Here is an 18773-nt window from a genome sequence, read left to right on the forward strand (position 1 = left end):
TTATTAAGAAAACTCTCTATCATAAAACATCATTGTGGAGGGGTTATAAAATTATACAACTACTTATCTCATGACTTGATAAGTTGGCACCTATTTGGATTTAACTGTATTATTATTGAATACTTTCTGGATATGATGATATCAATTTTCTTCTTTAGGTCTTTTTTTTGTTACACTTTGTTGAGAGGGCTTTTTATGTTGCTGGACTATTGGGTGTCTGCTTTTAAGTTCTTGGTTGCTCTCATCATTCTGGCCCATTCTGTTGTTTGAAGGTTTTGAGGATGATGATAATAAATCACTACTTTCTCGCCTCTTCTTGGATATTCCGGATGGAAACCAGAGGATGATTGGTCTGTTATACTGAATATCTATAATTTGTTGTGAATTATTCACATTTGTGTACATGAATTTGTTTCAAGTATGGCTAAATTTTTGTTGTTGCTCAATTTCTATCATTCCTTCATATTATTGAGTTGTAATTTTGGTTTTTGGTAGCTTTGCTATAATTATTTTTTATAGTGAATGAAATTAGGGTTCACACCTAATGTATGATAAGATTAAATCGATATGATTGAGTGATAAAGATCAATCGACTAACTAATTAATTAAAGTTTATGATGGAAGAATGAAACAAAATTAATTGAGATATGATATGTTATAGATTGATTATTAATATATATAACATGTATATATATTGATACATATATTTCTTTATATGATTTACATCATATTGTTCTCTTTTACCTTGCATTGATATAAGTTCTAAGATTTTGATTATTTATTGAGCTTTTATACTCATTACGTGATTTTACACTATTTCATGTAAATGTAAGATCCTATGATATCAGACTCCGGACAACATACATATAAAGAATTTATGCTTATTGAGGCTTATGAATTTTTCTTGTATCTCTAACATCTTTATATGAATATAAAAAATGTACCTTTGAAGGCTTATGCCCTCTCAAGGTTTCAGATTTATACCCTTTGAAATTTATGTCTTCTAACATTTTAAATTGAGTGGAAAAGCCTAAACTTTCTAAAACATATACCTGCTGAGATAGTTGAAGAAGCAAATAAATTTGTGCCTTCTAAAACTGTCTTTTGAGATTTTTTGGACAACCTAGGCCTTTTGAGGCTTTTGTCTTATGGGATTTAAAAAAAAAATACCTTTTAATGTTTATGCCTTTTGAGATTTTTTAGAGATCCATTATATTCTGAGGCTTGTACATTTGGAGATTTTTGGAGAGTCTATATTTTTTGAGACATATGCCTTATAAGATTTTATACATAATTCGTATCCTCTAAAGCTTATGATTTTTGAGTTTTTTTTTTAATATACATTTTATAAGGCTTATGTCTTCTATGATTTTAAAAAAAATATGTATCTTTTGTGACTAATAACTTATAAAAGTGGAGACCATATTAACCAAGTACTCTCATGAAATATTTCTAATGAGATCCTCTCCATTAATAACTTTCTATCGAGAATTTTTTATAATGTACCCTCTTAGAGGTTTAGATTGGAGATCATATTTGTCACTTAGGTCATGGGATCTTTTTTAGTTGAAAAGATAAGATATAATATAAGTTATAAAATAAATACTTCTTTAATATCTTACTTGTGATACATGATAATTTAAATAGAAACTTATTTAAAAAATGTAGAACTATAGTTACCTCCTTGTACATATAGAAATTTGATGAGGAGCTCATTTTCTTGGGCTCCTTCAATGATTTGATCTTCTTATTAAATTCTTTGGAGGTAGTATGAGTAAACTAATAACTAATCTCCTATTATTCTCTGATACCCTTAAACTATATGAAATTTAGACATTGTTTGAGACAGCTTTCTTACAGCTTCTTGAAGCAGTTTTTTAGTTCAAAAATTAAAATTTTTGAACTAAAAAGCTGCTTCAAAAAGCAATAAGAAAACCGTCCCAAACGAAGCCTTAATCTTTAAGTGGGTATAGATGCAATAGTTAGAAAACTAGTTAATCGAGCTTCACTATATATTATAATATAATTTTAAACGAAATATATACAATAAATTAGATTAGAAGAGTTGATTATAAAGGTGGTTCCCTCAAGTTGATTGGAAGAGTGAGTGTGATAAAAATATTTGTAGTGCCCTCCAAAAGTATGAATGATATGAAGATACAGTTGGAGCTTTATGAAGGTTAGTCTAAGATTCATGAAAGCATTTAGTAATATAATATGCACTGAATTACCTGTATTAACAAAATTCTTTGCAATTTTGATAATAAATATCTCAACTACATCTTGGATGACTAAGGAATCTTAATGTGAATATTATAGTTCTTTGAAGTTAGAATTATCAAAAGTAAATTAAATTTTCTTTGGCATAACTTTCAATGTATGTAGATTAGTAGGTTGTGGTGATTTTCCTATAATAGTATCAATAAGTTTAATAAATTTATTATCGTGATTCTTTTGATTCACTTTATTTTGAGATAGATGATCCACATGTTATTCTTTTAAATAGTGACCCAAGTGTTCTTGGTGAATCAAATGTTTCATCCCCTCCTTCAACTAAAAATATTTTTCTATCGAATGCTCTATTTAATGATGAAAGCTACGATCTTGATGCTAGTTTCTGCTATTTGAGTTTTTTAGTTGTTTTGATCACTTAAGTGTTTAAAATTTTGAATATTTATTAGAATATTATTCCTAAATGTACTTAATGAGGTGTAATTTGATGCCTCTTAATTTGGTGACTAGGACACCTCATATCTCTTAATTGTTCCAATAGATTTCATTAAAGAGGTCAATTGATTAGTTATTATAAATGTTTATGTTTATTTGTGGATTATTTAAATTACTTTTAATGGATACTAATGACCTCATTATAAGTTATTTGTGCTTATACTCTATTGGCAATATTAGAATAGAATTGAACTATCTCTTGTATTAGCTAGCAAAGAGTAAACAAATTTAGGGTAGAGACATTTAAGAAAACACCTTGCAGTACCTTAGGATTTATTCTGAGAATTTGATATCCCTTCAGTTTTCCTCCAAAGAGAATCACTTTGGCAAATCCTAGGAAAAAGATGAGGAATTCTAGGTAATCCTTTGATTTGTTATGTACGTTCGATAAAATACTGATGAGATTATTGAGGTTATGGACACTTATTAAAAACAACGTGGAACCAAATACATTTTTTACTCTTAAGAGTGGTAGATAAGATTTCGTAAAGGAACAAATTAGATATATATATGAATTTGCATGATAATCATATGGTGCTCGACATTCTCTTAGGAATTAGAAATCTCATTGTAAGGATGAGTTGCAAATAACTTTAATCCATTCAAGATGGAAAGCTAGAAAATTTTCTCTATTTAAAGTAAAAAAACTCTTGAAAATAAAGATGACAAGTTAGTTGATTTCTATATCTTAAAAGAAAGTCTTCTTAAACAACAATTAAATTTGTCTCTTATGCCATCATGAGGTGTGCTGAACTAGGATTACATGAAGGGTGATTTGAACTAGCAATATCATAAAGATCTTTAGGTTTGGTTGTGTGGAGGAGAAACTTCAGCATGATAATGAGAAGGCCTCATAGTACTAACTTATTGATTATGAAAGTGGTAGACTCTCTCAAGTTATGATGGAATCATTCATTAAGTTGATTCTTATAAAACACTAAAGATTTTAAGTTTATTATTTCTCTGTCTTGTGAAGATGATCTTCTGAAGTCATGCAAGTGTGACCTCTATTGACTGGATTATATTGCCCTTGAGTGAGAGGATTGGCTCCCAACTTGATAAATGTTAGAGCTGAAAGCTCTATTACTATGGCCATTATGAATTCTTTCATTTTATGAGTATTTATAGATTGCTAGGATTGTTTCCAATAAATGATAACAAATTATTACACACTAGGAAATTCACAGTGATGGAGATAGAGACTTTTATGTCCTTATTTTACATAAAAATCGGGTACACATATACATAAAATTACACAAAAGAAATTAAAACTTTTATATGAAAAACATAAAAACAAACATCATGGGGCATATCCTAAGTGAAATGATCAACTATATTTGATTGAGATTACATAGCTCTCCTCTTTCTACTAAATTAGAGAATTTGGGATAAAGTAATGAACATAAGCTTTGTTCGTTGTAATTGCAGTAGATATTGTGGAGAAGTATTTGAGGTATGATGTTCCTAGTCGATCGGTGATGGTGATTGAACGAGGATAGTCCAACTAGCAAATGTAGTCCGATGATAATATTCAGATGATGGCGGTAGGACAATGGTGGTTGAAAGCCGATGAATTGGTGAGTACAATATTCAAGAGATGAAAACAAGGGGCATCGACCAGACGACAATGGTTGGCGGCAAATATTATCAGCATTAAACGTTAAAAAGACCTCTAGTGTTTTTCAACCTTCAAACATTCTCAAATTTCAAGTCAAAGTCCCCTCAATATAGAAAATGCGCTCTATAACTCTATTTATAGTCTTTATGAGTGATATTTTTAATTAATTTATTCAAAATTAAATCATAAACGTGTTAATTAAAATGGTTAGAAGGAGACAGCAATTCTCAATTGCATGTGGCCTATGTAAATTAGTTTCGAAGCATGAGGCGTTATCGTACTAACCCACCTTTATTAGCACATTTATTCGACCTCCGTTAAAGTCTACCACATGCCTTTCATGTTTTCGGTTGAATAAACGAAGGATAAATAATTGCAATTTTTGACCGAAAAATAAGTATTAGCCTTCAGGCAGTGGAGAAGAGTTTAGAGGCGAATAAAATTGTCATAGATTAATGGCCACCTTTTGATTATTTGATGTGCATTTGTTTATTTAATTTAGACTTTTTTTAAAGAAGCAAAAGGACAAATTTGACCTTTTAGAAAACTCTCATAAGAAATCAATAGCCGCAACTCGCAAGGTGATGGAGATGACTATTTCAATTCAACGGCCTGATTCAAGCTATGGCAGTTTTTTTTTTTTTTTTTACTTATTTTGAGAGGAAAGGAGTATTTGATTAATCAAATAAATTTTATATTATTTTTATCTTAAAATAAATTTAGATTTTTTTGAATCAATTCCCATGGGACGACCCAGATTTATCCTCTTGATTATGAACTATTCATTTAATATTTAAGTTCTTTATTTAAGTCTGATTTAAGCGATCTTGCCCACGCTGGATTCATCACCTGAGATATTCAATTTGATTATAAACATATAAGATTCAAAGAGTATTTTGTCACCTAGTTAATATGTTGAATTATTTAATTATAATTTAAGGGCTTTAAATCAAGACTTCGTTTGGGACGGCTTTCTTACTGCTTCTTAAAGTAGCATTTTAGTACAAAATTTTAAAAAAAATCGTCTCAAACGAAGCTTTAGACTCATTTGTAGTTAGATCGAATCACTTTTAATGTCAATAGATTTATCTCATCATGATGTTATCTATAAATTTGCTGAAACCAAATTTTGAATGATTTCAAATGTAATTTTAAATAATTTTTCAAATGAATATAATGGCAATAGTTTATTTTTTAGAAATGTGCCAAATATAATTATTAATGGATCATATATATGCACCTTATATATAGATAATGTTGAACCACACCCTTAATATGGAACTTTTATTTGGTCAGGACACCTGACGTAGCTCTACATCCGGGCACCAATAACACGTCGCCACGTGCTCTTACTCTTTACCGTGCTGCCCGACGATGCGACCCGGACTGGAACCCAGTATTGCTATGTTCGTGTATTGCTCGGTATTGCTCGGTATTGTTAGGTATTACTTAGTAATAACGATAAATACCACTCTTTCAAGACCAATACCGAGCAATACCTAGCAAACCCCGGGTATTGCTCGGTATTGCTAGGTATTGGTCTTGACAGAAAGATATTTCTCGTTATTGCCGAGCAATACCGAGCAATACCTAGCAATACCCCCGGTCTGCACAAATCAGTCAATATATAGCAATACTGGGTCCAGGTCTGGGTCGGGTCGTCGGGCCACGCGGTAAAGAGTAAGAACATGTGGCGACATGTTATTGACGTTCGGATGTAGAGCTACGTTAGGTGTCCTGACCTAATAATTGTTCCTTAATATGACATTTAAAATAAATTTGATCTTCTTCAATATTAGTTTATGTAAATATACAGAATTACTATGTAACATTATAGTGAGTTTAGAAACAAATATCCAATTTTATTTTATTTTATTGCTCTTACAAAAAAGATGCAATTTCACGAAACTTTTAAAAATGTTCTCATTCAAATTTCATAAAAAAACAGCAGAAGTATAAATATTAAATCCTATAAAAATTTTGAATCGGTCATACGAAAATCGTATATTGTAAAAGGACCTGCATGCACAATTCTATTTTATACAAAGTGATGTGCGCGTGCATGGTAATCAATCCTGGAGAAAATTTACAAGTAGCATGAGAATCACGTGCCATTTTAAATAAAAATTTAATTATAATATTATGATTAAATTTTATTTTAAATGATTTTTCAAAAATTATGATTTATTTTGAGAATATGATACTAAAACTGCATGCCAAAAATTTTAAGGTATAATTTAAGGCTTCATTTTGGACAGCTTTTTATGCTTTTCAAAACAACTTTTTTTTCTACTGAGATCGATTTATATCACTTATGGATGGTCCGTGCGTTGTTGTTTTAGTTGATGATGGGGGCCTCCACCCCTAAGTCCCTGTTCGATCAATATTTTGCTCTATTTGTTTGTTTTGGATTTCTTCTGTTTGATTTGGATATCTACTGTTTGTGTCCCAGGTGTTGGGCTGTTAACTCCGTACTCCTGTCTTTTTTATTAATAAAATTTCCTGTTAAAAAAAAAACTTTTTTCTACAATTTTTTTTAGATTAGAATTTTTATACGAAACAATTATTTTATAAAGTAATAAAAAGTTGTCCCAATTGAAGCCTAATGCTTCATTGAGACGACTTTTTAATGTTTCTTAAAGCAGCTTATTAGTACACAAACTTTATTTTTTGTACTAAAAACTATTTTAAGAAGCAGCAAAAAAATTTTCCCAAACGAAACCTAAGTGTCTATTTTGGGATAGTTGAAACTTTTTATAAAAGTTGTTATAAAGTTGTTGAAAAACAATTTTTGAACACATATATTTATAGAAAGTTTGAAGAAGCACACAACAACAACAACAATAACAACAACAATAATATCAAGTCCTTATTCCACTATATGAGATCGACTAATGAATCTTTTTTCTTGATTGAGTCATGTTAAGAATCAAATTCTCATTTAGATCTAATAAAAAAATCATTTCTAATAGTTTCAAGCCAAATCTTCTTAGATTTACTTCTATCTTTCAGAAAGCAGAAAGAATCAGCAAATAAATAAAAATTGTGATTAAGATTTGAAAATTAAAATAATAAGAAAGTTGTTCCAAACATCACCTTGGAGCAATTTTCTTTTTTTAATGCATTAATCTAATATATTTATTTTAAATATAAATTCCTGAATTCAGCAATAATTTTAATTAATAAAAAAAAAGAAATAAAGGAATTATCCAAAGAAAACAGAATCCCGGGCTTTGGGCCGAGTTATTTGGAGACTAATATATCGATAACATGGCAGGTATAAGATTAGCTGTCTCTCTTTATTTCCTCCTATTAATTTATATAATTTATTAATACATGCATTTCATAAAAGTTTTAATCATAATTTAATTTTAAATGATGAATAAAAATAAGGTTAATATAATTTAATACAAAAAAAAAAAAACTTTCATGTCAAAAATATAAATTAAATCTTTCAGTCAAACAAATATTTAAAAATTTCTATTTTTTTATTGTCAAACTATTAATATTATTTTTATTTTTATTATAACTTATTAGGTATTTCTCATCTCATATTCCCGTCAAAGAAATGTGGTAAGGCGACAAAAGAGACCTTTTTCACCGTCCATTGCTTTTCTAAAGGAAATATTAATATTGCGTGCAGAATTAGTGTTATTTAATATTTTTACTTCTTTCTTATAATTCACAAACATAAAATAATAACTAATAAAGTTTTGATTTCATGTAAAGCTAAGTAGGTATGAGGAGGAGGATTAGGTGGGGATTTATTTAATGATCTTCTGATATCATCGTTGTTAAACAAAAATAAATAAATAAATAAAAAATCCAGCTGGATATGGATATGTGTGTGAATGGCATAAATGCTTAGGCCCCCACAGATATTTAAGAGCACGTTTGTATCAGCATTTTATTATTTTATTTTTTAATTAATATTTTTTTTTTAATGATTGTTTTCCCATTTGATACCTAGGAAGAACTTATGTCAATGATGATTGATATATCATCAAAAAATTATATTGATAGGGCACTAATCTTGAGGCAAAATCAAATTGAAAACTTTCAAAATTAAAATTGGGATCATTTGAATTCCGATTTTAACAAACTTATAGTTGAAATAATCATCTCGAAAATATGAAGCCAATGATACCAAATTAGACTCAATCTGAGCCCAAATGAATCCAAATCAAAGACCTGAAACATATTTTGAAGTTTCAAACCATAAGTTGGGTTACCAAACAGTTTCCAAACCTAACATGATTATATTCAAATCGAGCGGCTCGATGAGAGAATCCAATGAGCCAAATATCGCTAAATTCTGATTTCGTTAAGACATTCAAATGTGCGATAAACAGTCCACAATCAAGTGAATCAACATCACCCGTCTATTCAAACCACTACCAATTTACCATTGATCTTTCTCATATTTATTGGTCATGTAACTCTCAAAAATCTATAAATAAATCCCTCATTTCTCATGGAAAGGAGACCCCAAGCAAAGAAGCAAGAAGAGAGATATGAGATCGCTCTTGCCACCTAGCTCCTCTTCGACCACCGCCCGGACTTCCGTCGGTCCATCAAATGACGTCGGACTTCCACCAGACCACCTAGTGACGCCTGGACTTCCGCCAAACCACCAACTAATGCCGCTTTTAAAGTATATTTAATATTCACCATAATTTTTCCTCACTCCTTTTATTATACCAACCATCACATTGTTAATAGAGGATATAGCTCATGTTGAAGTGTGTCGTAATGAAAATTATAAAATTTTGACTTCACTATAATTTCATTCAACCTAAACAATATTTTTTGTAACCCAAATAGCTAAATTATTTTTCTCCCAATAACTTCACAACTAATATTATAAAATACTACAATCATCATGAACAAATCCTAAATTTAAATGAGCTCAAAATACTTCCCCTAAACTCAAAATTTATCTCGAATTTACTTGAATATATTTTAATTTGATTAAAATTTAAATACTTTTTATCTCTCATATTTATTCATTATTAAATTATGAGCCACTTGGTTAAAAGATGTAAGAAGCATTGGGCAATTATATATCGATATCTCCACTGATAGAAACATCTAGCCATGCTACTTTGAAACCTGTCAATAGCCCATCCCCTATTGTCTGGAAAATAATGCAATATTCCACTTACTCCTCTTATTTTCATTTTTACATTAATCAAATGCTACATTCCCAATACTTTGTAATCGAAAAAATACAAAATTAAATATAGTTAATATCATAATATATTTAAATTTTATTAAATTTAGTTTTTCAATTAATATAATATAAATTATTTGTATATACTATATAACATCAGTCTCAAAAATAAAATTAATTATTTTGCTGCCAAGCCATAACGTTGGAACTTTTATTTGGTCGTGAGCTTACGTAGCTACGTCCGGTCGCCACTAAGATTGCATGCACAAAATGAGAAATACCGAGCAATACCAATATAACGAGAAATATCATTAGGTGAAGACGAAATACCGAATTATTACGAGCAATACCGAGTTATACCCAAAAAATATACGAGTTTTTTCTCGGTAATTTTTTGTATAACTCGGTATTGGCTCGGTATTGGTCTCCCAGAGCGGTATTCCTCCATATTATCAACAATACCTATCAATACGATCAAATACTAAGCAAAAATTGAGTAACAAGCCTCTGACCGGGACGTAGATCTACGTCCGGTCAGAGGACGTAATAATTGTTCATACGTTGAAGTTTTTTTCTTCAGCTTCAATTTATGAATCTTTTTTTTTTTCCTTTACATGATGAGGAATTCAATAAGTTAATATTAGAACAAAAATGTTTTATAATTTTTTATTTAATTTTAATTTATAATTTTTTTTTATATATCTTTGAGCTCCTTCGGAAAAAGTCTAATTTTAATGTAGATAATCACTATGAATTTTTGATGAAATGTATATAAAATAGAATATAAAAAATAGAATATAATATTTATATTTAAAATAGTATTAAGACTTCGTATAAATTTAAAATTATTTTTATCTAAATTTGTTTTCCATTTTTAATTATGTTTAATCCAATTTAAATCTATATATAAAAAAAAACACCTGATTTTGGGGTAGATAGTCTCCTTATAAAATTTTGACGAGTCATATATGATAGAACCTAATATATATATTAATTTAAATTAAGTTTTAAAAATATAAAAAATATGTAAATTTTACATTACTTCTTTATTAAATTTTATATTATATTACATGCTACTAATCAAAATAAAAAAAGAAATGGTTTGGATCAAAATTCAACAACATTTTGAAGGATTTTGAAAAACAATTTTTAAAATTTAAATTAAAATTAAATCAAACTCAATAAAAATTAATGCAATATAAACTTATTTAATTATTTAATTTTTTTCACATAAAAATAAATGTATTTTAAAATTCATCTACAACAACATATTTCACATGATATTTTTTATATTTGATTGATTGCATAATAAATTCATAAAATATTAATCTCCAAATCAAATTTTATTGGATTTGGAGTCAAAGGGGAAGGGGGAGGTGGATCCAAAGTTGGAGGGTGAGGGGAAGGCATGCATCACTATAGTGGATTTAAAACAGGAGAAAGATTGGATAGAGCTAAATAAACAAAGTTGAAGCAATCTAGAGCTGAATGGGGGATGAAAACACTACATGAAAAAATGGTTTCGGCACACTTAAAACTAATTTTAGCGGTGGTTTTCATCCCAACAAAAATTGACCGCTGAAGTTGATGTCCGCTAAAAGATTAATTTTTCGTAGCAGTTTTGCAACCGTTGGGAAAAAGTATCGAAGCATTTAAATTAGCGATGGTTTAAATAGCCAGAAAAGTTACTGACTGTGGCGAAAAGTCATTTTTTTGTAGTGGAAGTAGAATGTTGGAGTCGGCTGATAAGTCAAAGATTTGACTGAGTTGAAGGTTGAATACACAACTCATCTCGGTCTATTAGTTAGGAGCTTTGAATATCAAACAAGAGCTATTTGGTTTGAAGCTTGCATATGTGATGTGTGTGTTTTTACCTTAATTGACCCAAATGTCAAAAAAAAAGTTAATGATTGAAAGAGAGACATGTATGATGTATAAAGGAGATTTTAGAGACAGATCAGCAATTATTCATTGACCAAAAAAGAGAGAGAACACGAAGGAAAAAAATCAAGAGTTACATAAGATTGATTTTTGAATTTATTGAATTTAAAATTCATCAAAAATAAAATTCAAATTTATTTGAAAATTTATATAAAAAATATTTATATTTTTTATATTTCATATCAATCACTTAAACCTTAAAATTCTTTAATTTTTTTCTAATGTACTCCTCAAATGCTCAAACACCCAAAATCAAGCAACCTCTATAATGCAATGGATAAGCGATGGAGATGGGTGGGCCCACCTCCTATACAATCGTGCATAAAAGAAAAATCAGCCGCTTCCATCCATTGTATAGCATTTAGTTTAAATCTTGTTCGTACGATCGATTAATATAATTAATTTAATTAAGAGCTGTCCAATCACATCGAATTGATTTTGATAGGGAAAGGCGGTGGTAAAATAGATAAAAAGTCCAATATTTGGGAAAAAACTAAAAAGGTCACTTTTTAGCTTAATCAGGGCTTCACCAATTTGACAAAACCGGTCGCCGTCATCCGCCCTTTTCGCCGTCACAGCTTTCATACACACGCCCTCCGCACATCTCCAGGTGCGAAAAGATCTCGCGCACCGGCGGTCTGATATTGTTGAATTTCAGCCGTTGGATCTGCCTTGTCATCTGAATAGAAAGTTCTTTAATTACTTCATAATCCAAAATTTTTTAATTATTTAGGGGAATTTATCTTCTCATTAGATGCACTAAAAATTATAGCTGATGAAATATATAATTAAATCCTTCCTAAGCAAAACATGTATAATAACTAATAAGAAAAAAAAAGTGTTTATGAGATTTGTTTATATTTATAATTATTTGAAAAAAATAAATATCGATCGATTAAAGGATAAATACAAGATAAAAATAATTATTTATTCAAATATTTTTCATATTTTTATTTCATTGTAATTCTATTCTCTCCCTTTCTTTGATTCCAGCTCAAAATATGAACAAGATATTATATATATATATATATATATCAGTATTTCATGAGAAAATCTCATTGATCACCAACTCTTATGATAATTAATAGTTAACCTATTTTAAAGATTTATAGCTTTCAAGTGTCATACTGGAAAAAAAAAACTTTTATATTGGTCGTTCAATGCTCATTGTTGATCACCAATAAACAAATTATTTTATAACAGATAAAAATAATTACCAACCTTCAATTACTCCATCTATTTTTACTCCAACTGCCCAACAAAAAAAAAAAAAAAAACTAAGTACCAAAGGCTTGGTAAGTTATAGGGTAAACTCATCACCAAAAGCCGTGGTACAATCTGTAAATTCCACCAATATCCTGTCCCTTTAGAAGCTGTTGATCTAACTTATCATCGCTTCCCATCTTCTTCCAGCTCGCCTTACCATTCTACTTAACCAGATAGAGATAGGAGGGAAAGATAAAGCGCAGAGCAGACACACAGAAGTAGAGGAAAAGAAGCCAGATGAAGATACAGTGCGACGTGTGCGGTGTCGAGCAGGCCTCCGTCCTCTGCTGCGCCGACGAGGCCGCTCTTTGCTCCGCCTGCGATGGCCGCATCCACTCCGCAAACAAGCTCGCCGGAAAACACAGCCGTTTCTCCCTCATCCTCCCCTCACATCGTCCCCTTCCTCTATGTGACATCTGCAAGGTTACTGATCTTTTAATCCCCTGTTTACTCTAAACAACAATAAAAAGTTTAAAACGTAAAATTGGAGTTCGGAGACAATTAAAATGCGATTTTTTTGGTTTATATGCTGCAGAAAAAGAAGGGGTTTGTTTTCTGCCAGGAGGACAGGGCAATACTGTGCAGAGACTGTGACGTGCCCATCCACACGGCCAACGTCCCCGCCGGCCGCCATAGTCGCTTCCTACTCAGCGGAATCCGGCTCTCTTCCTCTCCGATCCCTTCTTCCGAAGACGAAGTTGATTCGAACAGCAAAAGCAGAGTTGCAGAGGAAAAATCGGCCTGTAGAACGGCAGCTACCAAGTTAAAAAACGGCGGCTGCGGCGGCGGCGGTGGCAGTGGGAGTAGCATAACAGATTATTTGATGAAGATGTTGCCGGGGTGGCGCGTGGATGATTTCTTATTCGATGAACCAGCCGCCGACGAGAACGTCACCGAAGCCGGACTCTGGAAGGCAAGATTTTTCTGTCATCTTCGTTCGTTCTCTGATGCTTAATTATGAGAGAAATTTAGGATTTTAATAATCGAGTGTGGTTTGTACGTGGTTGCAGGTGCATGGAGTTCAGCCAGCGGTTAATGTGCCTTGGTTCACTTCTGCTAGTGTGAACTCCACCACCGATGTGGTAGCGCCTCCGGAGATGCAGTGGCGTCCGGTGATGAGTTCTGAAGAGGGTAGTCGCTCTCGTTGGAGCGAAGATGCCGAGGCCTCCATGGTGCCGGAATTGAGCCAATTTCACTACAATTACAGAAATAACAAGAGACCCAGGAGTTCACTGTGGCTCTAAATGGCTCTCAATCGGATCTAGCCATCCTTTTTTTTTCAAGCGAGGGCAGTGGAGTTTGTCGAATTTTTTTTTTTTTATGGTCGTAAGCTGTAACTCAGAACCATGAAGAGTTTTGGATGATCTATGAAACATTTTGAACAATTTCTTCCTTTTATTGTTTTGATTTTTTAGTGATTTATCCTATTTAAATCTTTTTATAGTATTTTAAAAAATTGATAAGTGCTATGCCATGTAAATAATAAGTAAAGAACATTGTTTTTTTTTTGAAATATTTAAAAAAAAAACCTTCCACCAATAAAATAATAGTTCTTAATTGAGTAAAGGATTATTTTGGAAGAATCAAAATAATCTCCTTATATAAAAATAAATACATTTGTTCTCTTGACTCTTTTAAAAAAAAGATCGAATTAGTATTATCATGAGATCATTTAAGTTTTTATTTTAAAGCAAAGAGACTAAAATAAAATTTTTATATGATTGAGAATCAGTTTAGTCATTTGTGAGAATTCAGAGGATCATTTTGATCAATTTTTTTCTTAATTCGATATTCTCCTGCCATTACAAAGTTGTTCATCAAAGTCGAGCTGACATCTATAATTTAAATGAGTAATACTACACTCATTAAAATAAAATGTATGTATGCAAAAAGTCATTTGTACTACTTTTATTAGTAGATCAATCAAGTTTAAGAAAGTACTATCCATATTTATTTAGGACAAAATGTTCTTACTTCAAATTTAGGGGCGGAATCAACATCTCTTTTGAGGGTGGGCAAAACAGAGTTGTGAATGTATAATCTTTTATATATAATATAAAAATGAATTTCTTTCTTAGGATTCAGGCAATTGCATTTATTGAAGGCGAGCAAAATAGTTAAAATGTTTATTCTTCTAAGAAAAAAAAATATTTTCCTGAGCTCCTCTTGGTTTCAGCCCTGACTTCAATCTTTTTATTTTTTAAATACTTCTATGACATAATTTTTTAAATAGTATAATATTTCTCCAATTGAAATAAAGGATATATATTTGTAACTTTGTTTGGAAACACAATTGAATAGTGTTGAAGATTACTACCTGTTTAAAAATAGACAAATTTTGTTTATAGCGAGAAATAAGAGATGAGGCATACAATTCATCTTGATCTATTGGTAGAAGATTTTAATTACTAATTAAGAATTATTGAATTCGAAGTTTATATATGTGTAAATTTATTTTAATTGATTAAATATTTATTTACTTATTTTAAAAGTAGCTCAAACAATTGGCAAATTATTGTGTACGTCCGGTGTCTGGATTCGTCCGGACATCAATAAAAACGTGCCACGTCACTCAAAAATATCGGGGCCCAGTGCATTCGGGTGAGGTGACGTGTCCGAATTGGATGCCCGCATGTCGGTGCTTACCTTGAGGTAACATGTTAGTCTTTTCATGGTGCTTACCTTAAGGGAACAGCTAGAGAGCACATTGGCCCAAACATTTATAATTTACCAAAAAGCTTTCCTTACCCCTTAAGAGAGCTTATTATTCCAAAAAGTGTAGTGCTAAATTATTTTTTATGGAACTATGTATATGTGGCATATGCTATAGTGGTAAGGGCAGTCCATTTTTCAATGTAGAGAATCTTTTATGATGATTATTAGATGTTAATTATTTCAAAGGAAGATTGGCAGATCATAGCTTTATTGTTTCTTTCTTTTATTATTATTATTTTTTGAAGTGCAGCTATTTCTGTTAAGGATAATGTTTGAAAAAAAAAAAGCTTATAATAATCTGATCAAATTTTTATTAATGAATAATAGTTATTGTATTTTGTTTTAAAATTAATGTAATATATATTTTTTAGTATTATATTTAGTTGGTATATCTAATGAAAAAATTATTACGTGTGGTGTCCGGAGGTTAATTTGGATGTGTTACCTCACACAATGTACAGTGAATTGGATGACGTGATACGTCTAGATTGACCTCCGAATGCGTTAGGAAACAATGTAGAATAATCTCTCATATCTAATGGGATAAAGTGTTAAGAAGAGCTGCAGGTGGAGGAGATGCATGTTTCCTCCACTCTAGTCATATAAAACATAAAGTTTGTTGTAGTGCCAAAAATATATTAAATATTATGCTAGCTACTATCTGTCACGAATTCCTTCAAGGTCAATTCATGGCTTTCGCACTAAAATAAAAGGCTCATGGGAGTCATTAAGGGTAAATGGGAGAGGATTTCTTCATTTCATAATAATTATGGCTTGATTTTTTTATTTATTTTTTAAGCAATTTTTTAGTACACTTTTTTTTTTTTGAACTTGTTGCGTCTTGGAATATTCATGGTGGTAGAGAGAAATATAAAATTTAGCATCTTAGTTGTATACGAAGATCCAGCACGCAATCAGATAGAAGAGAAGGCGTATCATTCATAAGAGATACCAAGATTTTTATATGGAAAACCCTGGAAAAGTGAAAAGCCACTGGGCCACGCCTAGTTGAAATGATTTCACTAGTGTTTGATTAAATTACAAGTGTCTGATTCTTCTTTGAAATTGAGGATGATTAAATTAAACTGATCAATAGTCTGATTGAAATATGAAGGTCGAGCGGAAGTCTAGCTAGAGTCAGTCCATGAATGGGTAGAAACCCGGTGTTAATTGATGGTCGGGCGGAAGTCCGGTGTTGGACAGTGACCGGGCGGAAGTCCGACCACATTCGGTGGCCGGGCAGAAGTCTGGCGGTGGTCAAGGAGGAGTGATCTGGTGACAAGAGAGCTCTCTTCATTCTTTTCGTGCTTGGCTCCCTTTGGGTCCTCTCTTCCCCCTTTTCCATAAGGAATGAGGAGTATTTTTATAGTTTTCTGAAAGTGACATGATCAGTAAATAAGGAGAAGATCATGGGCATGTTGCGAATGGTTTGAATGGACGGTCGATATCGATTTCTTTGATCATGGATTGTTTATTGAGTATTTGAGTGCCTTAGTGATATCAAAATTTGGCGATCTTCATTTCATTGGATTCGTCTCGTTGAGCCGCTCGATTTGATTATAAGCATGTCACGTTTAGAAATCATTTGGTAATCCAAATTATGGTTTGAATGTTCCAAAGACACTTTGAATCTTTGATTTGGTCCTATTTGGGTTCGGATTGAGTTGAATTTGGTGTCGTTGGGTTCATATTTTTGCTAACATCAGAGTCCAGATGGTCATGGATTTAATTTTTGAACTTTCCAATTTGATTTTGCCTCGAGATTTGTGCTCGATCAAGATAATTTTTGTAGGACATATCAGAACTAAAAAATTTTGTACTAAAAAGTTACGTTATAATGCAGTAAGAAAGTCATCTCAAATAAAACCGAAAAAAAACTATCTCAAAGTTCATATTTGCTCTCACCTAACTATTTAGGAAATAATTCATCAACAACCAGAGGGTAGATAAATAAAATTAGGACAAAAAAATGAGCTGAAGTAAATATATATTGAAGTTCTGTAAAACAATTTGTAAGTTTATTAAGTTTTGTATAAATAAGTTTATTAAGCTGTTATAAAGAAATAAATAATGAAATATAAAAATTATAAAATCAACCTCGAATAATTCTGATAATGCATAAAAACATGTCTTCTTTCTTTGAGAAAAAAGAGAGCTAGAGCTCAATTATATTTTCCTATAATAATGAGAAAACACATCAATTATAAGCTTTACACCACTAAAATTTTATTTAGGATAAATTTATTAATGTTTCTTAAAGCAGCTTTGAACAGCCCCAAACAATAATTTCCTGAAAAAAACAAAAAAGTCTAGCAAGAGGATATCATCAGTAAAAATTTTCATGAGAATGCAAATAATAATAATAATAATAATTGACATAGAATACCCAATTATAAACTGCACCAACACAGATATTTCTTCTGATTCAAAGCCTTTTTCTATCTTTTATGTGTCAGTTTGAGTTGCAATCAATCATGCTGCAAGTCATTCAAAGTTTTGTCTGTTGTTGGTTAATTTTGTAAAAAGTGATTGTAAAAGGATTGAATGTGTAAAAAAACCTAATGACAATCCATTTACAGTCATCACATGATGATTTTAGCCATTTTTTATTCATAATGATGACAGTCTTTTCATGATCTATATGTGTCAGATTAGTGTTTTCTTTTCTAATAATCTATGAGAGCTCATAACTCAATTGTATTAAGCAGTAATATCATCTCTAATCGAACTGCATATTATTATACGCATTCTGCAAATTAATACATTTTAAACTCCCAATCTCATTTCAAAAATCGGTAGGTGAACAGTATGACGGCAATATTGATGTCGGACTGTTCACCTACGTAAAAAAAAAAAGCAATTACCTTCGCACTCTGGCTAGCTTTGCAGGAAGTGTGCGAAACAGGTGAGAGATGGTTACCTTCTCAAAAAAGCACGCGAAAAAAGAAAAATGGAATTCCATTGGAGAAAAACTACCGCATTTTGAAATTTTATGATATTTTAGAGTGAAAAAAATGGGGTTTTTGACTGGAGATGCCTTATAAGGAGCTGTAAACAATTACAACTGAGTGAGTAAATCAAACCAAAGGATTGAGAAAAACAAAATTACAACACAGTCGATTAAAGACAAGAAATCAACACTAAAGCTGCTATAACTGTAATAAAGAACCGAGAGTCATAAATATGATAATACTGCATGGCTCAAAAAAGAATATGAAATTGATAGCTCATGAATTGAAGAAGAAAATTATATTTAAAACTTATAAATTTAAATACTATATTTTATAATTTATGACTCATTATTTCAAAAAGCTCCCTACTTGCGCTGGGTTG

At 31.0% G+C, this 18773-nt stretch overlaps 1 protein-coding gene across 1 annotated transcript; it reads left to right on the top strand.

Moving 5' to 3' along the window:
- Window positions 1-12846: 12846 nt before the first annotated feature.
- LOC110110639 (B-box zinc finger protein 20) lies at window positions 12847-14121 on the top strand. Its single transcript, XM_020842219.2, has 3 exons — window positions 12847-13148; window positions 13261-13638; window positions 13736-14121. Exons 1-3 carry the CDS (start codon window positions 12963-12965, stop codon window positions 13967-13969), a joined length of 798 nt encoding a protein of 265 aa, XP_020697878.1. The 5' UTR covers window positions 12847-12962; the 3' UTR covers window positions 13970-14121.
- Window positions 14122-18773: the final 4652 nt, after the last annotated feature.

The sequence above is a fragment of the Dendrobium catenatum genome, unplaced genomic scaffold, assembly GCF_001605985.2.
Source record: "Dendrobium catenatum unplaced genomic scaffold, ASM160598v2 fragScaff_scaffold_1639, whole genome shotgun sequence".
NCBI classification, from domain to species: Eukaryota; Viridiplantae; Streptophyta; class Magnoliopsida; order Asparagales; family Orchidaceae; genus Dendrobium; species Dendrobium catenatum.